Here is a 16,089-nt window from a genome sequence, read left to right on the forward strand (position 1 = left end):
AACCTCCTCCTTTTTTGGAAGTCGGTTAAAAAAGCAAAAAGAAGTCTAGTAAGGGCGGAGTTCACCGACTTTTAAAACGGCTGTTTATCAGTTAAACAACTGATTAAATCATTTTTACTGTTCACCATACGTTAACCAGTGTTTACAGCCCTTAAACAGCCGATTACTATAACCGAACTCTACAGCATTGTTTAACCGTCCATTAATGCCATATTCGGACATCTGCTCAACAGATTCTGCTGTGACTTTACAACAGTTGCAACATTACGTTATTTGTTGAAAGTTTTTGATGAGAGATAAACACGTAGTCAGTTTTCAATTTCAATGTATTAATTGATAACTATCAAGACTTTAGGCCTTCTTGAAAATCTAGAAAATATAGAGACCAAAACAAGGAGACCTAGAGTACCTGTTTCAAATGCGTCGTAATTATTACGAAGAATACAATGATTCCTCATTTAAAACTAGATTCCGTTTGTCAAAATCTCTTTTTTAAAGCTGCCATTTTTCAAGTAAACCGTAATTTAAAAATAAAACACTCACAACAGAACAAAATAATAATCAACACAAAGAATGCTAGCACGTGCAAAGAAATAATAATAAAAAAAATTGACAATGACAGCGCCGTGCCGTTATTACCCATCCAAATTGGACACTACGTGCTAACGTAACAGTTTCCAATGCGTTCTCGAACTTCTCAAGTTGAAAGCGTTTTATTTTATGCTACTAACTATAGATGGCACCAAAACTCGTGTCGACTAAATAAAACTATGTGACTTCCCTAATGAGTAGACTTATAGCATTCATTCATTAGTGGTTCAAACACTCTGAGCGTATTGTGATTGCCTGATTTAGTAACCACGGTCAAAATATTCGTGGTGAACAGTGAATACTTTACCGGGTGCATAACCGATGTTTAGGAATTCATCGGCTGATTACTCAAACATTGGTTAAATGATAGTCGGTGAACTCCGCCCTAAGTCTCTAGTCCCCACACTAGGATTCCCTGTGTCGTGGGGTCCAGTCCCTTCCATTAGTTTAATACGATTCCGTTAGTTTAAACAAAAACAATGCATTTAAAGTTTATAAGGATAATAATAATATATAATTATAAGGATAATAAGTAAAACAACGTTATTCTGAAAGGCTAATATATTCCGTCTTATGAATTAATAGTACTAAATATGTACATAACTTAGAATTAATAGATTATAATATGCGACCCAAATCTTAATACTATTACAGAATGAATTGTCAATTTTCTTGCCAAGTCAATCGGTAACAACAATAAGGTTTGGTGAGTAAAACAACAAAAGTTATTTCTAGTAAGATTTTTTTTTTTTTTCGTTTTAAAATAATTGTTAGAGCACATTTTTGTACAATTTGTTTTATACAGTGTAAAGTGTTCTAATTCGATATAAAATATGTTCCATAGTCCGATAAAGAGGTAAATTAATGTTGTTTTTTTTATGTCACTAGGTCGGCAAACAAGCGTACGGCTCACCTGATGGTAAGCGATTACCGTAGCTTATAGACGCCTGCAACACCAGAAGTATCGCAAGCGCGTTGCCGACCCAATCCCCAATCCCCCCCAGGAGCTCTGGTCACCTTACTCACCAACAGGAACAGTATTATTTAGCTGTGGTCTTCTGTAAGGTCGAGGTACTACTCCAATCGGGCTGCTCCATATTTTGAGCAGGAAATTCCTGCTGTGCCCTACCTCAGTTAGTTGCTGTTGTGATTTGTCGTCTGTCGATTGTTGTTACCGTTTTATATTCAAACTGAAGTGTTAGTAGAATGAAGTCTTGTCCATTTGCAAGAAAACATTTAGTTTGATATAATATTGCAATATTTGATATGAATACGCTAAGGTAAAAATGTTTGCCTCACTTTTTAAAAAAAATCTCACAATTACTCCACATAAATTGTTATATATCATTTTATAGATAATTGCTTGCTCTACCGACATCTATAACTAAAAAATTTTAAACTATTTAAAAAGGAAGGTTGGGTATACTTTAAGGAGAAGGAAAGCTATTTTTTAAGGTTAAACCGCGGGCCCAGCTAGTATTATATTTGATTAAAATACTTTATTTATTTATTTATTTATTTATTTATTTATGCATTAACAAAAACTTAGAACTAACATTACAGTAACCCAATGCGTTAGTTAAGTTGATCACAACAAATAACATTAAATTTAACAAACAATTTAAACAATTCAATAAAAACAAAATAATCAAAAAATATATAATAATCAATGAATAATCAATAAATATAAAATAATCAATAAATAATCACACTTAAAAAATTCATAAAATTCATAAAAAACAAACATAATAATAATACAAATTATTACATTTATATTAATAAAATTAAAATCAATGTCAATATGTAACATTAAATTCATCAATTAATTAAAACAATTTAATAAAATCAATAAAAAGATAATAATAATTACAATACATATTACACTACAATATCCTATACATATCATCCAGGCTATTTTGGAATAAAATTTAAAACGAACTAAATCAAGAAAATCTATTTTTATTTAACAATACTCTGCAAAGGGAACACCGATTCTTCCGCCATAACTTTAGCCCTTCTGCCCATGAATACGAACTTCGTCCTTGAAGCGGATGACGCAGTCGGAGACGGCCATGTTGGGAGTGAGGAAGTCCCGCAAGGTGGCGGCGCGCGAGCGCCGGTCGAAGGGGAAGCCCATGGGGCGGCGGTCCGGGTACTTCCGGTCGCGGACACCGCAGTACGAGGCCGCGTCGCTGCAGGTGCCAGGTGCTAGGTCTTGATCCACCTGATAACATAGATGACTGAAGGAATGAAGCTCGCCACGGTTTGTGCCTCTGAATGAGTAATAAACCAAAAATACACTACAAAAAAAGTAAAACTTTCTTAAAAATGTAACTCTACAATATTTTATAAATAATATGTTACAATATTGCTAAGAACTAGGTTTTATGAAGTTAAAAGTTAGTGTGGAGGTAGATTATACGTCGCTAAAAAAGTTATTCAAGCTAATAGCATTAAGAGTTGAAGTTTAAAAGAAATACTTTTGAGTATTCCATCAATCTTTGATCGGAAACCGAACTTACAACAGTGGTTATTTAATAAAATATGAACTAATTATTATGTAATTAGAACAAGAATATACAATTAGATATGTAGGTCACCTTATCCTCGTCCCAGTTGGTAATCATGCAGAAGAGCACCATGGGGTACCCCTTAGCGGTCCCCTTGGGGATGAGCATGTGGTGTGGCCAGCCACAGCCGCAGAAATCGAAGGCGGCAGCTTCAATAGAACCTTGTTTTCCGGTTCGGGCGCTCTGGGCGCGAAACGTGCGCTCGTAGGGGATAGTCACTGAGGAGTCCTTGCTTGAGCGGCGGATGGTGCTGGTACCGACCGGAACTGCGTAATAGGTACGTCATCAGCACTTTCTTGTATTAGTTACAATGTGGGTACACCTCGAGACTACGTTCGTCACTGTTAACCCTTTCTACTGAGCCTTAGAACAACATATACCTACATTCCGTACCCGAATTGAGTTTTAAGATGATAAATGACACGAGTAGCTCTTTTTGTAGAGTAAATACACTCTCAATATCATTATTGTGCATCCATACTCATAACCAAAAATAGCTTTACTAAAATGGGAGTCATCCGTCCGCATTTTACAAATTGAAACTAAATTTGTCTTAATTAATCAATTGTAGTTAAAAGTGAAGCTCCCACCGATTTGGGAAGAAACTCCGCAGTTACTCTTTTAGTAAAAAAGATTGAATCATCACATGAAATGACGAATCATTTACGTAGATTAAAAAAGAAAGGTCCCAGAACTGATCCTTGTGGAACTGCCTAGCTGTATGAAATAAATAGCCGTGGAATTTTTTGCACAGACCTGGAAAATTTCATTCCGTTTGTCAAATTGAATTGTTTTACCCTAACCTAATACTGTAGTACTCAATAGAATCCCGTGGTTCACGCAATCGAATGCCTTTGCCAATAGCATTTTGGAATATTTCTCAAACATCATCGATATATTTGAAAAACAATAAGATGCGATGGAAATAACTAAAATACACCAATTGACTGTTATCAACGTCACGCACAAAGTTGCAATCGCGAATATTGCGTAACTGAGTCTTCAAGTCGAGGACAAGAAGGAATTGTGAGACAGGAACCCTTGCTATGCCACTGAAAAGCGAATCCACGATGTGACCAGATGTGGTTTTTTTTTAATATCACTAGGTCGGCAAACACGCGTACGGCTCACCTGATGGTAAGAGATTACCGTAGCTTATACGCCTGCAACATCAGAAGCATCACAAGCGCGTTGCCGACCCAATCCCCAATCCCCCCCCCCCAAATCCCCAATCCCCCCCAGGAGCTCTGGTCGCCTTACTCACCAACAGGAACACAATACTGCTTGAAAACAGTATTACTTAGCTGATCTTCTGTAAGGTCGGCACCCCAGTCTGGCTGCTTCAGATTTGGAACAGGAAATTCCTGCTGTGCCCTACCCCAGGGTTATGGGTACTTTAAATTTACTTCAACGTTTTATGGGCATAGATAAAGATTTTTTAATCAATTCTCAATAAAAAACTCTTTTCTGTTTTCCTATCCCAGCACGACGTGCTAAGCGCCCGCCACCCTGCGGCTGAGTTCTTAACACCCGGCAGACTTGTGTGCTCACTGTAGTGCGTGAACTTGTCCAGTTCTATCGCGAGGGTCCGCTGCTCCTCGAACAGCAGCGCGTCGCCGCGCCGGCCCCGCTGCGGCGCCAGGAACACGCGCACGCAGCCGCGCACCGCGCCGCCGCTGCTGTTAGTCACCTCGATCCTACGGTAAGCGACGGAACTTATGGACATCGTATGACGCTTCTTAGTTTTGACATTGTTTTATTTTATTTAAGGTTTACACACAGTTTTACAATTGGAAAGCATCATTAAAATATATATCAATCTGTCTATCAATCACTCAACGACTACTTTCATTTATAGTTTAAAATTTCCCTACTACCGAATCGTACAGTAATATTTTTGCACTTTTGAGTTAGTTCTGTATAAAATAATATGAAGGTATTAATCTCACAGCATTGTATCAACATTGAGGAGGTGAGTATACGTTGTAAACTATTAACTACTATTATATTAATAATTCAACGAAACAATTACTATAATATTTTAGGAGGCCCGTGTGCTTATTTGTAACCAAAGTGTACAAAAAAATGTAACACACAATAAAAGAGCATACTCACACGTAGTGGAAGTCGTCGTGTGTGAGGTGCGTGAAGCTTGTGAGCGTTCGGCCACGCGGGGTGAAATCTAGTCCCTGGTCGAGGTCCACTACGCTTTGTTCCCACTGGGTGTTGAGCACGCCCACTAGTACTGCACCCTCCCCCTCCCTTTTTTCTTTTCCCTCAATCTCTTCCAGCACCTTGCAGTCCCTTTCCTCCTCACATTCCCTCTCCCCTTCGCATTCATTCTCTTCCTCCCTTTCCCTCTTGCGCTTCCTCTCTCCCTGGCACTTGCTCTCCTCCTCACACTCGCTCCTTTCCTCACATTCTCTCTCCGACTCGTATTCATTCTTCCCCTTGCACTCTCTATCCCCCTCGCACTCACTCTCCTCCTTGAACTCTCCCTCACACTCCACCTCTCCCTTTCCATCCTCGTTTCCTTTCCCCACTGCAATCTCAACACGTATGTGAGATATCCGCACGCCGGGAAACTCCAACTGCAAGTAGCACACGTGAAACGACGCACTGATACGTGATACGACCCCTACATAGGGCACATACACACGTACCTACGTACTTGAGTACAATTTGTGTGTGTACTAATAAATACACATGTGATATTGATTTTTTTAACAATGGCGCGATAGTTGTCATCTGAGCAGCACATACGTGCTACGTGTGTTATAGTTTTGTTAAAACAAAATGAAAACATTATTATATTAGACATCATAAATATATAAATAACTTAATGTAAATTGTCAACGGGTTGGCTCAATGTTCACAGGTCACAGCTTTGGCTGTTGTGCTTACGGTTGCGGATTCGATCCCCGCACATATAGTTCATACAAAATCTTCTAGGTCTGGTGTAAGCTGGATGTGGATTGCGGAAAACCAGGATCACTCACACTCATCTCAGTCACTGCTGCTATAGGAACAGGAACTGGACTGCAATAGGAATGACTGACTACATGAACTGACTGACTGCGTGACTGGTAGATCTAATATTCCAATAACTTTCTGATGAGTGGCACCTTGGTTCTCGGGTAGGGCGGCAACAGTTTCTTGTAGCTGCGGAAAAGGTCATCGATGTGGGCGTGCAGGCGGTAAAACACGGGGTCTCGCATCGCTGTGGCCGGCTCACCCATCACTCCGTAATGTTCCTGCCGACGGCGCTTAGTTCATTTATCTATTTATTTAGAACAGCTAACAAGAACAACCGCTCTGGTTTAGTGTTGCGAATAATTGCCTAAAACACTGGTGGTTTTCGGGTTCAAATTCCGCTCGGGATGAAGAGGCCTATACCTAGCAGCGGAATGATATAGGCTGATTGCATGCAACAAGAACAAACACACCTCTAAAACTACTTTTGACCGTCATTTTACAAGTTAAAATTGCATTAGTTCTTAATAAATTGATTATAGTTATCTCTATTGCCGATTTGCCGATTAGTAGATCTTGCAGAGATCGAATTAGTAATCGCGTCGAACCTGCGATAGCCAGTGTCAAGGCACTACACACCACCACAACCAGACGGTTGCTGCAACAAAGAAAATAAGAACAACCTACCAAGTACCTATAATCAGGGTCATGGGAGTAGCTGATGAAGAGGTGTGCAGCGTTGTGGTAACTGCCGTAGTAGTAACCGTTGGGACTGAGCTGGGACGCCTCGATCAGGTTACCGAGCACGTCTATCCCAGTGTCCTCATCCAACACCATTAATTTATTGTCGGGCTACAAATTTGGAAAACATTGGGAAATAGCCCATACTAAAAAAAATGGACATTCTTAAACGTCTAGTTATATTATAATCAAATGAAGACGTGAAAATAAATTTCCTTTTAATCTTTAATTTCACTGTCTTCATTGAGATAAACGTATTACACGAAAAAATATTGGCCGATAATTATGTGATTTTTTCTATAGTACCTCAGTATTTTATTTTACGTAATGGCGCTTCGAAGAAACAGGTAATTGTGTATACATTTATACTAGAAACCTGGGAATATATAGTGCCCTAGGAATGGTAAAAGTCAATGAGGGCGTCAAATTAAAATATGGGATTATCATCTACCAAAAATATGGAGAAGATTAGCAACATTAAAATCCGTTATACTTTTCCAAAATTTACTTATACCAAAAGATTTTATTGAATCCGTATGTTTTTTAACCCTAAATCTTAAAAAAGACAACTCACCAGGCGTACGGCCATGTTCTCAATGGCTTGTTGAATACGCTCCTTGAAAATTTCCATATCGAAGACATCTATCTGAATATCATCTCCGGGACGATTGATATCACTTGGGATGGTCCCCGCGAACCTAGTTAAAGGTATTTATTGAAGTTAAGCTTCTTAACGAACGCTTGTCTTGGGGATTAAGCTGGTGAACGCCTGGAATAAACCTTATGCTAGTTGAGAGGGCAAAATAAGTTAGATGGAGCTATAGAAGTTTGACTTCTGTCATGAGGTCTAAAGTACGCGTGTTTTTAAAATCATGTATGTTCTATTAATTAAGTACTAATATTTAAAAAAATACAGAAAGCGTGCAACATTTGCGTCTGGTTTTACCGCGTTAAAGACGCCCAAAAAAGGGAATTTAGTTAGTGAGCAAGCTTATCAAAAATTGAGTAAAAGGTTTTTGAAAATCAGTTAAAAAATAAGAAACAAAAAACCAGTGCGCTTTAGACCACACGATTGAAGTATAACTTACGAAATGTAACTCCCTCTCTTTATATCTTCACTAACATATATCTTCCTCTAAACTTCCGTTCGCCTCGCCCGATCACACTTTTCGTAACGCCCTCGTCACGCATTCACCAGCATATTCCCTAAGTGGAGCGTGCATCAGAAGTCTTACTACAATAAATAAAATAAATACGAAGGTCATAACCTCGGTTGCCAAGTCCTGCTGGCGACTCCTGAAGCCAACTTCGGGAAGTAACCCTCCTCTATCGGTTTCCTAAAGTCCTCGTAGGGACGCGTGCGACTCAGGCCGTTGCAGAACCTCTCGATGTTGTATCTGTCGAAATGTCACCAGAAGAATTTTATATTTGAACCATGCAATTGATTCAGCTTGTAACATCGCATTGCTGGCCATAAACTTATTTCTCCATCTAGGAGAAGGGCGAAGCTAAATCCACCACACTGCAGTGCGAGGTGGCAGATATATATATACCCTACTTCGACTAACGATCGCTTTCAGGTGTCTATGATAACAACCGGGACCGACAGCTTAACGTGCTCTCCAAGGCACGGTGGCGAAACCCATAAGGACTAATAACCAGACCAGAAATTAATATATGCAAAAACACAAATATCCACTCCGTGCGGGAATCGAACCTGCGACCGTCGGTGTTTAGGCGCTGCCGACACGGCACAGGGATCATTACACCAGAGCGGTCGTCATCAGTGGCGGATAATACCTGGCGATAATTTGCTGGTGCATGTAGTAGAACAGTTCCCCACGCCGATCTTTGTTGACGAGGGCTGCAGACCCCTCGAAGGGGTAGACCAGGTGCCAGTGCCAGTGGTGAAGGTTCACACCAATGTCCTCGCGAAAGTAAGCGAGACGCTGTTCCGGCTCAGCATCTGATGCTGTGTGGGTTTGCGGGATCTGGATCAGCTCCTGTTCGCGCAAGGAATTCATTCAATGGCATTCAGGAATTCAATCAATTAAAGATTACGAAGGAAACAAAAGAATTATAATTAATGTTTAAAACTGTTTCGCGAAAAAATATTTATTGTGTTTTAGGTATTAGTTAACAACCGCTCTGGCGCAGTGGTAAGAATAGTCGTCTAAACACCGACGGTCGCAGGTTCGATTGCCGCACGGAGTGGATATTTGTGTTTATGCAAATATTCATTTCTGGTCTGGTTGTTAGTCCTTGTGTGTCTCCCCACCATGCCTCGGAGAGCACGTTTAGCCGTCGGCCCCGTTGTTATTATAAATATCATAAACAGTGGTCGTTACTCATAGTAGGGAACATATCCCCCAATCCGCAGTGGAGCAGCGCGGTGGATTAAGGTACCCAACAGTAGGATGTTACAGGTTGAATGCATGAATGCAAGGTACTGAGTACTTCTAGTTTACGTTAAGTTAAATTATTATTATTATTGAAGTGGAGCAAAGTAGAATTTTGCAAAAAATTTGTCGCAGCCCGACTGGGGAAGTTGTTCAACCTTATAGAAGATACAGACCTAAAAAGTACAGTGTTGTCTTTCTTTAGTTAACGAGGTAACCAAAGCTTCTGGGCAAGGTCGGGGGTTGAGTTGGCAACGCGCTTGTAATGCTCCTGGTGGTGCAAGTGTCTTATTATGGCGATTATTTGTTTTTTTTCTTATTGGTAGATTATATTATTTCTAGCTTTAAGCAGTCAATTACTTGCGGGAACACGTGTTAACTCACTTAACTCATATCAATGAGACTAGCCTACGCTTACCCGTTTGTCAGGAGGGCAAATGTTGGACACTTCACGAGCTTTTTTAAGCGACTGAGGACATATAAATTTATCTGGGAAAGTCTCCACTAACGATGGAATATCCAGCCCTTTTGTATCTTTCCTAAAAAAATTAAAACACTTCAGCTTACTCAGAAAAGTAATAAAATGAGAAGTCAAACATGCATTATTCAAAAACTACTCGTTAGATTGCGATCAGCTAGAAATTTAAATGAGACCACAATGACCAATCCCAGCTTCCAAATAAAGAATGAATCATCTAAATCGGTATACCCAGTAGAAAGCTATGAGATAGCACCTCAATAAAATGCAGTCGACTTGAGTCCTTTTATTAAAGTCGCAACACTGTCGAAGACACGGTACCACTTGCTATATATAAATAAACAAAATCCAAATCTGTCAGTACCTGTTCAAGATTGCGACTGACAGGCAGTAGTTGAACATGTAGGGATTGATCCTCATCTGACTGTACGCGCAGAGGGCTTGCAAATCCTCTAATTCGGGCATGCCTTGAATCAAAAAACAAGAAAGCTTCAAGTCAGTCAAAAATACGAGTAAAATACGTTATGATACTAAGGTGGTAGATAAGCGTCTCAATTATTTTTTGTCTCAGTTCACTAAAATATTACCATTGAGAATACTCTTAATTACAATCTAATTTAGATTATTGCACACTAAGAGGGTAAACTTAAATTTTACACAAATTTAGCGCATCTCTAAACATTTATACCAATTTTACGGGTGCCAATAAAAATAGTTACTCATAAATATGTCAATCAGTTTTCCAGCCATCTGCCTGTGTTTGGGCACGAACACAGAGAAGTGCTCGTTGTATGGTAGTTGCGAGCAAAAGGATAGATTGGGCATCTCAATATCACGCACATCGACAATGCTCTTCTTTTTGTTGCCCTTTAGTTTCCTCGGACGTTCATTGGGTACATCTTCACCAAATCCATCCAAAATGTCCACACACCCCTTAAACTTTTCTGGCTGTTAAAAAATAAAAATATTAGTTTTTTTTACATAACTAGGTCGGCAAACAAGCGTACAGTTCGTCTGATGGTAAGCGATTACCGTAGCTTATAAAGGTCTGCAATACCAGAATCATCGCAAAGGCATTGCCGACCCTATCCCCAATCTCCGCCTGGAGCTCTGGTCACCTTACTCACCAACAGAAACACAAAACTGCTTGAAAACAGTATTATTTAGCCTTACAGAAGGTAAGGTCGAGATACTAACCTAGTCGGGCTGCTCTAGATTTTGAACAGGAAATTTCCTGCTTTATCCCACCCAGTTAAATTATTTACTTAAACAACGCGGCTTGTTTCAGATGTATATCCAGGACGATTGGGAAGTTTTCGTAGAACTTTCTACAACATGTGTGTTACAAAAAAATTCTAATTGATATAATAGAAATGACTTTATTATGAAATCAAGACTTGTTTACAGATATGAGGTATAAAAGCATAAAACTTTCAGTGTCTACCTAATTCCAGCCTAAAAAATAGGCCTACAATACTTATTAAACCAACGAAAAACAACACAGCTAGCGTTACAATTTATCACTATAATAATTGTTACATTATTTCTTTTCAAACGAAAATTTCTGAAGCTATTCTCTTAAGATTATATTTTTATTTTGTCCATGTTATCAATAAAGCAACAAAATATAAAGTAAATTACGCATTGAACTAAACTGGCATTTCATTCTTCAACTACTAGGCATAGGCTTTTGCTCCTCAGAGGAAAAGTTTTGTTTTGCAAACTTTCACGTTTCCGAAGGTTAATGAGATACACAAACCCAATGAAAGCCAATCTAAGACTGAATTTATTGAGCTAATTGTAAGTATACATAGGAAGAAGAACACAAATCATATGTGAAGACATCTATACTTGTAAGTCCCAAAAATTCTATTGATTGACCATAGCAGCCGATTCAAAATCACTTATGATAGCCCACCAAAAAAAAAAATATAAACACATTTTATTAAGATAAGCTATCGTATTGTTTTAAATATCATTTTGACGTTACGTTGTATGTCAAAGGCATAATATTTCGGAAAAAACAAACTTACGTAAAAGTTCGCCGGGCAACGGAAAATCGTGTCATCGTCGCCCTTCTGCAGGAAAAAGGGTTCCTTGGGCCGATTGAAGAACAACAGTAAATTTTTTCTACACTCTGACATTTTATCCTGAAAAGAAAACATTAGTTATTTCAGTACATATACTCCTTTTCAGCTTGGCTCACAACTTTGTCCGAATATCGTCCTTTTCAATTTAACCCCCAAAGAAGAGGGGGGTTATATGTTTGACGCTAATGGCTGTGCCCTGCGGTCACCAACCCGCCTGGCCAGCGTGATGACTATGGGCAAAATACCTGAGTTTACGCCATTTTTGGCACGAACTTGTGGTGGCCTATGTCCAGCAGTGTACTGTAATAGGCTGAAATGATGATGATGATGATGATGATGAATGGCTGTTTGCATTTCTCTCAGTGTTCGTCTCTTTGTCGTTATCTTAAACACGTATCACGCCCTATAAACTAAATTAATTTAAACCAATTGAAGGGCTTAGCTCGTAACAGTTTAAAAACTTTATTCCTCAAAGGAATTAGAACAAGTTAGTTTACACACTGAGACTGACTATAAACAACAAAGAAATTGTGTGCGATGCAATTTATTTAGAGAACTGTGTCCATCCTAGTACATAGTCTACTTGCGCATTTTGCTATTACATTCTTTGGAAAGGAGGAACTCAAAAGATTTTCTCCTTAATATTTTTTCAATCAAGAATCCGTGTAAGTAATTTAAAAAGTAACAAAAAAGTAATAGAAATTAATAATTTATAATTTTATCGGACAATGTAGTGCTGCAAGATTTAAATATTTAATAATAATGTCAGGTCTGTCAAACTGAGGTAGGGGTTGCAGGAATTTCTTGCTCAAAATATGGAGCAGCCCGACTGGGGTAGTACCTTGACCTTACAGAAGATCACAGCTAAATAATACTGCTACTGCTAGTATTTTGTTCCTGGTGGTGAGTAAGGTGACCAGAGCTCCTGGGATGGCGCTTGCGATGCTTCTGGTGTTGCAGGCGTCTATGCTATGCTACGGTAATCGCTTGCCATCAAGTGAGCCGTACGCTTGTTTGCCGGACTAGTGATATAAAAAAAAAGGTCTGCTAACAAATAAAATATTTTGAAAAACTTACCATTCTTAATTAATTTAAATAAAAACCTCCACAAACCAACTTGACGTAAGCCGTGAAAGCCTTGGCTTACTACAAGTACAGACCACACATCATCTGATATATATACCATAGTTGGAGGAAATTTATGTTATTCACACATGAAATATGGAACAAGATAGGGAAGGAAAATTTTTAATTAATTAGGGAGATTGGGGCTGGATGTGACAGATAAATAGTTAAAGCGGCAGTGGCTACGCAACTTCAGATGTTTAAAAAACTATTAGGGGAACTTTGTGTAGAATAATAAGCTTTATAATATCCGTGAATATCTCAATGATGAAAAGGCACGGGATTGAACTAACAGGCTATCTCTAGCTCCCACCCGGTCAATAGACGCAGTTATGAATATCGTAAGCAGGTGGAATATGGTTATTTGCAGCCTCGTCTTTGCCTTGATCATGTTTGGTCCTAATGTAAATTCTATTTCTTTTTTTGTACGACGACCTTAAATTTAGAGCGTTACAAAAAGTGTGATCGGGCGAGACGAATGGAAGTTGAGAAGGAGATATGAGTTAGTGAAAATAGAAAGAGAGAGAGTTACATTTTTTATCTTACTGTAAAAGCTATAAAAGTTTTACTTCAGTTGTGTAGTCTAAGCTTCTAAAGCATACTCGATTTTTTAAACTTCATTACCTTTGGGTTTTCTTCCGAATTAACATAATTCAAATATCATAGTATTGTTTTTAAACGACTTCAAAAAAGGAGTTTACTCAATTCGACCGTATATATATATTGTTCGGGGATAACTTCGTCGTTTATGAACCGATTTTGATAATTCTTTCTTTGTTGGAAAGGAGATATCCCAAGTATGGTACCATGATAAGGAAACCAGGATCTGATAATGGGATCCCAGAGAAATCAAGGGAAGCCCTCGAAAATCGTAGTAACGACTAGTACGTTTGTTAATTTTTTAGTCTACTTACGTTGTAATATGTGACGATATAATTGAAGTCGGTTTCGTTTGCGAGCAAACACAAATATGTAGAATGAGGTCGTATATAAAAAATCATGGTCAAATAAATATCTTAGAGGAAGATAAAAACCATAAATTTGAAGTCTTTTTATTGGGTTATTTAATGAAATATGGCTAAATTTATCACGGTAAGTACAATATCCTAGATATTTAGAACGAGACAATTTTTAGAGCCTACAAGTTTGAACTGAGCCAGATCATGGAAGAAATCAAAGTATAACTGTTATTTAAATTCTGAAACTGAACTGAAAGTTTCAGTGATGATTTGCCAATTAAAAAAGTTTACGTTTGTTTTTGTTTGTTAAATTTTGTATCATACATCTACAATCATCCCCTAGCTCGAGGATGAAGATTACAGATTTATTTTTGTCGAAATTGTTCATTTAGTCTACACTTATCATCTGCTACACAAAATATATTTGAAATTATAATATTGAATAATTCGTCAATCAAACAAATCTATATTAAGGTTAAAAGATCAAAACTTTTACAGTAAAAATGCCACAACCGGCGGCGGTCTCCCTTACATTTAAAGAAGATTGCTATAACTCATTTACCTTTAAACAAGCTAGTATAGTCAAATAATAGTTACTCACGTGTAAATAAACGTTTCATAAGGAAATATAATGATAAAACAATAATTATACAATTTATTTAAATCATACATAACAACTGTGTTGTTATCGATGCATATTCACCACTTTATAACAAGTGCTAGCTGTCGCCCACCGTTTTACCCGCGTTAATTTGAATATTATATAGCTTCTTGGTAAATGGACTCTCCAATACAAAAATAATTTTTCAATTCGAGCCAGTAGATCGAGAACAAATATAGAAACAAACAAACCAACTCTTCGGCTATATAATATTACTATAAATATTTTTGTTTGCTTGCAAACGAAAAAAAAAAAACTAAACGTAACTCGTAATAGAACCACAAGACAAACATCAGCTTTCGATTAAAACAAGAATTATTAAAAGCGGCATACCCGGTAAAAAGTTATGCGGTATAAATGCAATGTAAGTCGGCGAAAAAATAGTCAAGTAATTACGCATTATTAGATATAACTCGAAAAGTACCTGTTAGATCTCTATTAAATTTAAATGGGACTACGTGACACGCACCACCTTCCGATTATTTTTTTTTTTTTATCGAAATCAGGCAACCCAGTCAAAAGTTCTGAGGTCAGTTCTGACTCAAATAGAGAATCTCTTCCTTTTTTCGAAGTCGATTAAAAAGGATAGAACGAGCATTGTTGTATAGCAATGCGGTTCAGAAGATTATGCATCGTTTCTCAAATTAGGGAAACAATAAATACATGCTATACTGCTAGTCGACATCGACATATTTTGGACATGAGTTTAAGAATACTTTGTATATGTATGTTTATTTGTATGTATGTGTTTATGTATATATTCTTATTATCTGATAGCGTTAGCTTCGTGCGCTGCTGGGTACTTTTAAGTGAATATTCGAGTAACGTAGTCCGTACAACACGAGCCCGAGCTTCACTTGGTTGTGTCACAAGATCTCGGAAGCACTTGCGATGCGTCTAGTATTACAGGTCTATAAGCTACGGTAACTGCTCAACATCACGTAAGTCGTCAGACTGTACGCTTGTTTGTTGATCAAGACGTAACTTTTTCACCGACTTCCAAAAAAGGAGGAGGTTCTCAATTCGACTGTATTTTTTTTTTTTCTTTTTTTTATGTATGTTACATCAGAACTTTTGACTGGGTGGAGCGATTTCGACAAATTTTCTTCTAATCGAAAGGTGGTGTGTGCCAGTTGGTCCCATTTAAATTTATTTGAGATCTAACAACTACTTTTCGAGCTATATCTAATAATGCGTTTTTACTTGACGCTTTTTTCGTCGACCTACGTTGTATTATACCACATAACTTTCTACTGGATGTACCCATTTTGATAATTCTTTTTTTGTTCGAAAGGAGATATCCCTAGTTTAGTACCATGATAAGGAAACCAGGATCTGATGATGGGATCCCAGAGAAATCGAGGGAAATTCTTGAAAATCCGCAATAACTTTTTACTGGGTATACCGATTTTAATAATTTTGAATTTAATCGAAAGCTGATGTTTGTCATGTAAATTTTATTGAGATCTGATAACTACTTTTTGAGTAATCTTTGATAACGC

The 16,089-nt window shown here is 37.9% G+C and overlaps 1 protein-coding gene across 1 annotated transcript; it reads right to left on the minus strand.

The window, feature by feature from the left end:
* Positions 1–2,539: 2,539 nt before the first annotated feature.
* Positions 2,540–11,896, minus strand: LOC123663762 (phenoloxidase subunit 1-like). The gene is made up of 14 exons (XM_045598428.1): positions 11,786–11,896; positions 10,472–10,700; positions 10,117–10,219; positions 9,693–9,813; positions 8,676–8,878; positions 8,144–8,272; positions 7,450–7,573; positions 6,822–6,986; positions 6,287–6,415; positions 5,719–5,752; positions 5,277–5,445; positions 4,713–4,858; positions 3,192–3,427; positions 2,540–2,815 (listed from the first exon to the last, which is right to left on the minus strand). The coding sequence occupies exons 1-14, from the start codon at positions 11,894–11,896 to the stop codon at positions 2,600–2,602; spliced, it is 2,115 nt and encodes a 704-aa protein (XP_045454384.1). The 3' UTR covers positions 2,540–2,599.
* Between the last annotated feature and the right edge of the window lie 4,193 nt (positions 11,897–16,089).

Source organism: Melitaea cinxia, chromosome 20, assembly GCF_905220565.1.
Source record: "Melitaea cinxia chromosome 20, ilMelCinx1.1, whole genome shotgun sequence".
In the NCBI taxonomy this organism is placed as follows: Eukaryota; Metazoa; Arthropoda; class Insecta; order Lepidoptera; family Nymphalidae; genus Melitaea; species Melitaea cinxia.

Excerpts from the sequence above, each read along its gene's own strand:
- LOC123663762 (XM_045598428.1), bottom strand. The coding sequence starts at position 11,896 with ATGTCAGAGTGTAGAAAAAATTTACTGTTGTTCTTCAATCGGCCCAAG. Across the intron at positions 9,814-10,116 it reads TCAGTCGCAATCTTGAACAG|GAAAGATACAAAAGGGCTGG; the intron begins GTACTGACAGAT and ends TAATTTTTTTAG. Across the intron at positions 2,816-3,191 it reads CCAACTGGGACGAGGATAAG|GTGGATCAAGACCTAGCACC; the intron begins GTGACCTACATA and ends CTATGTTATCAG.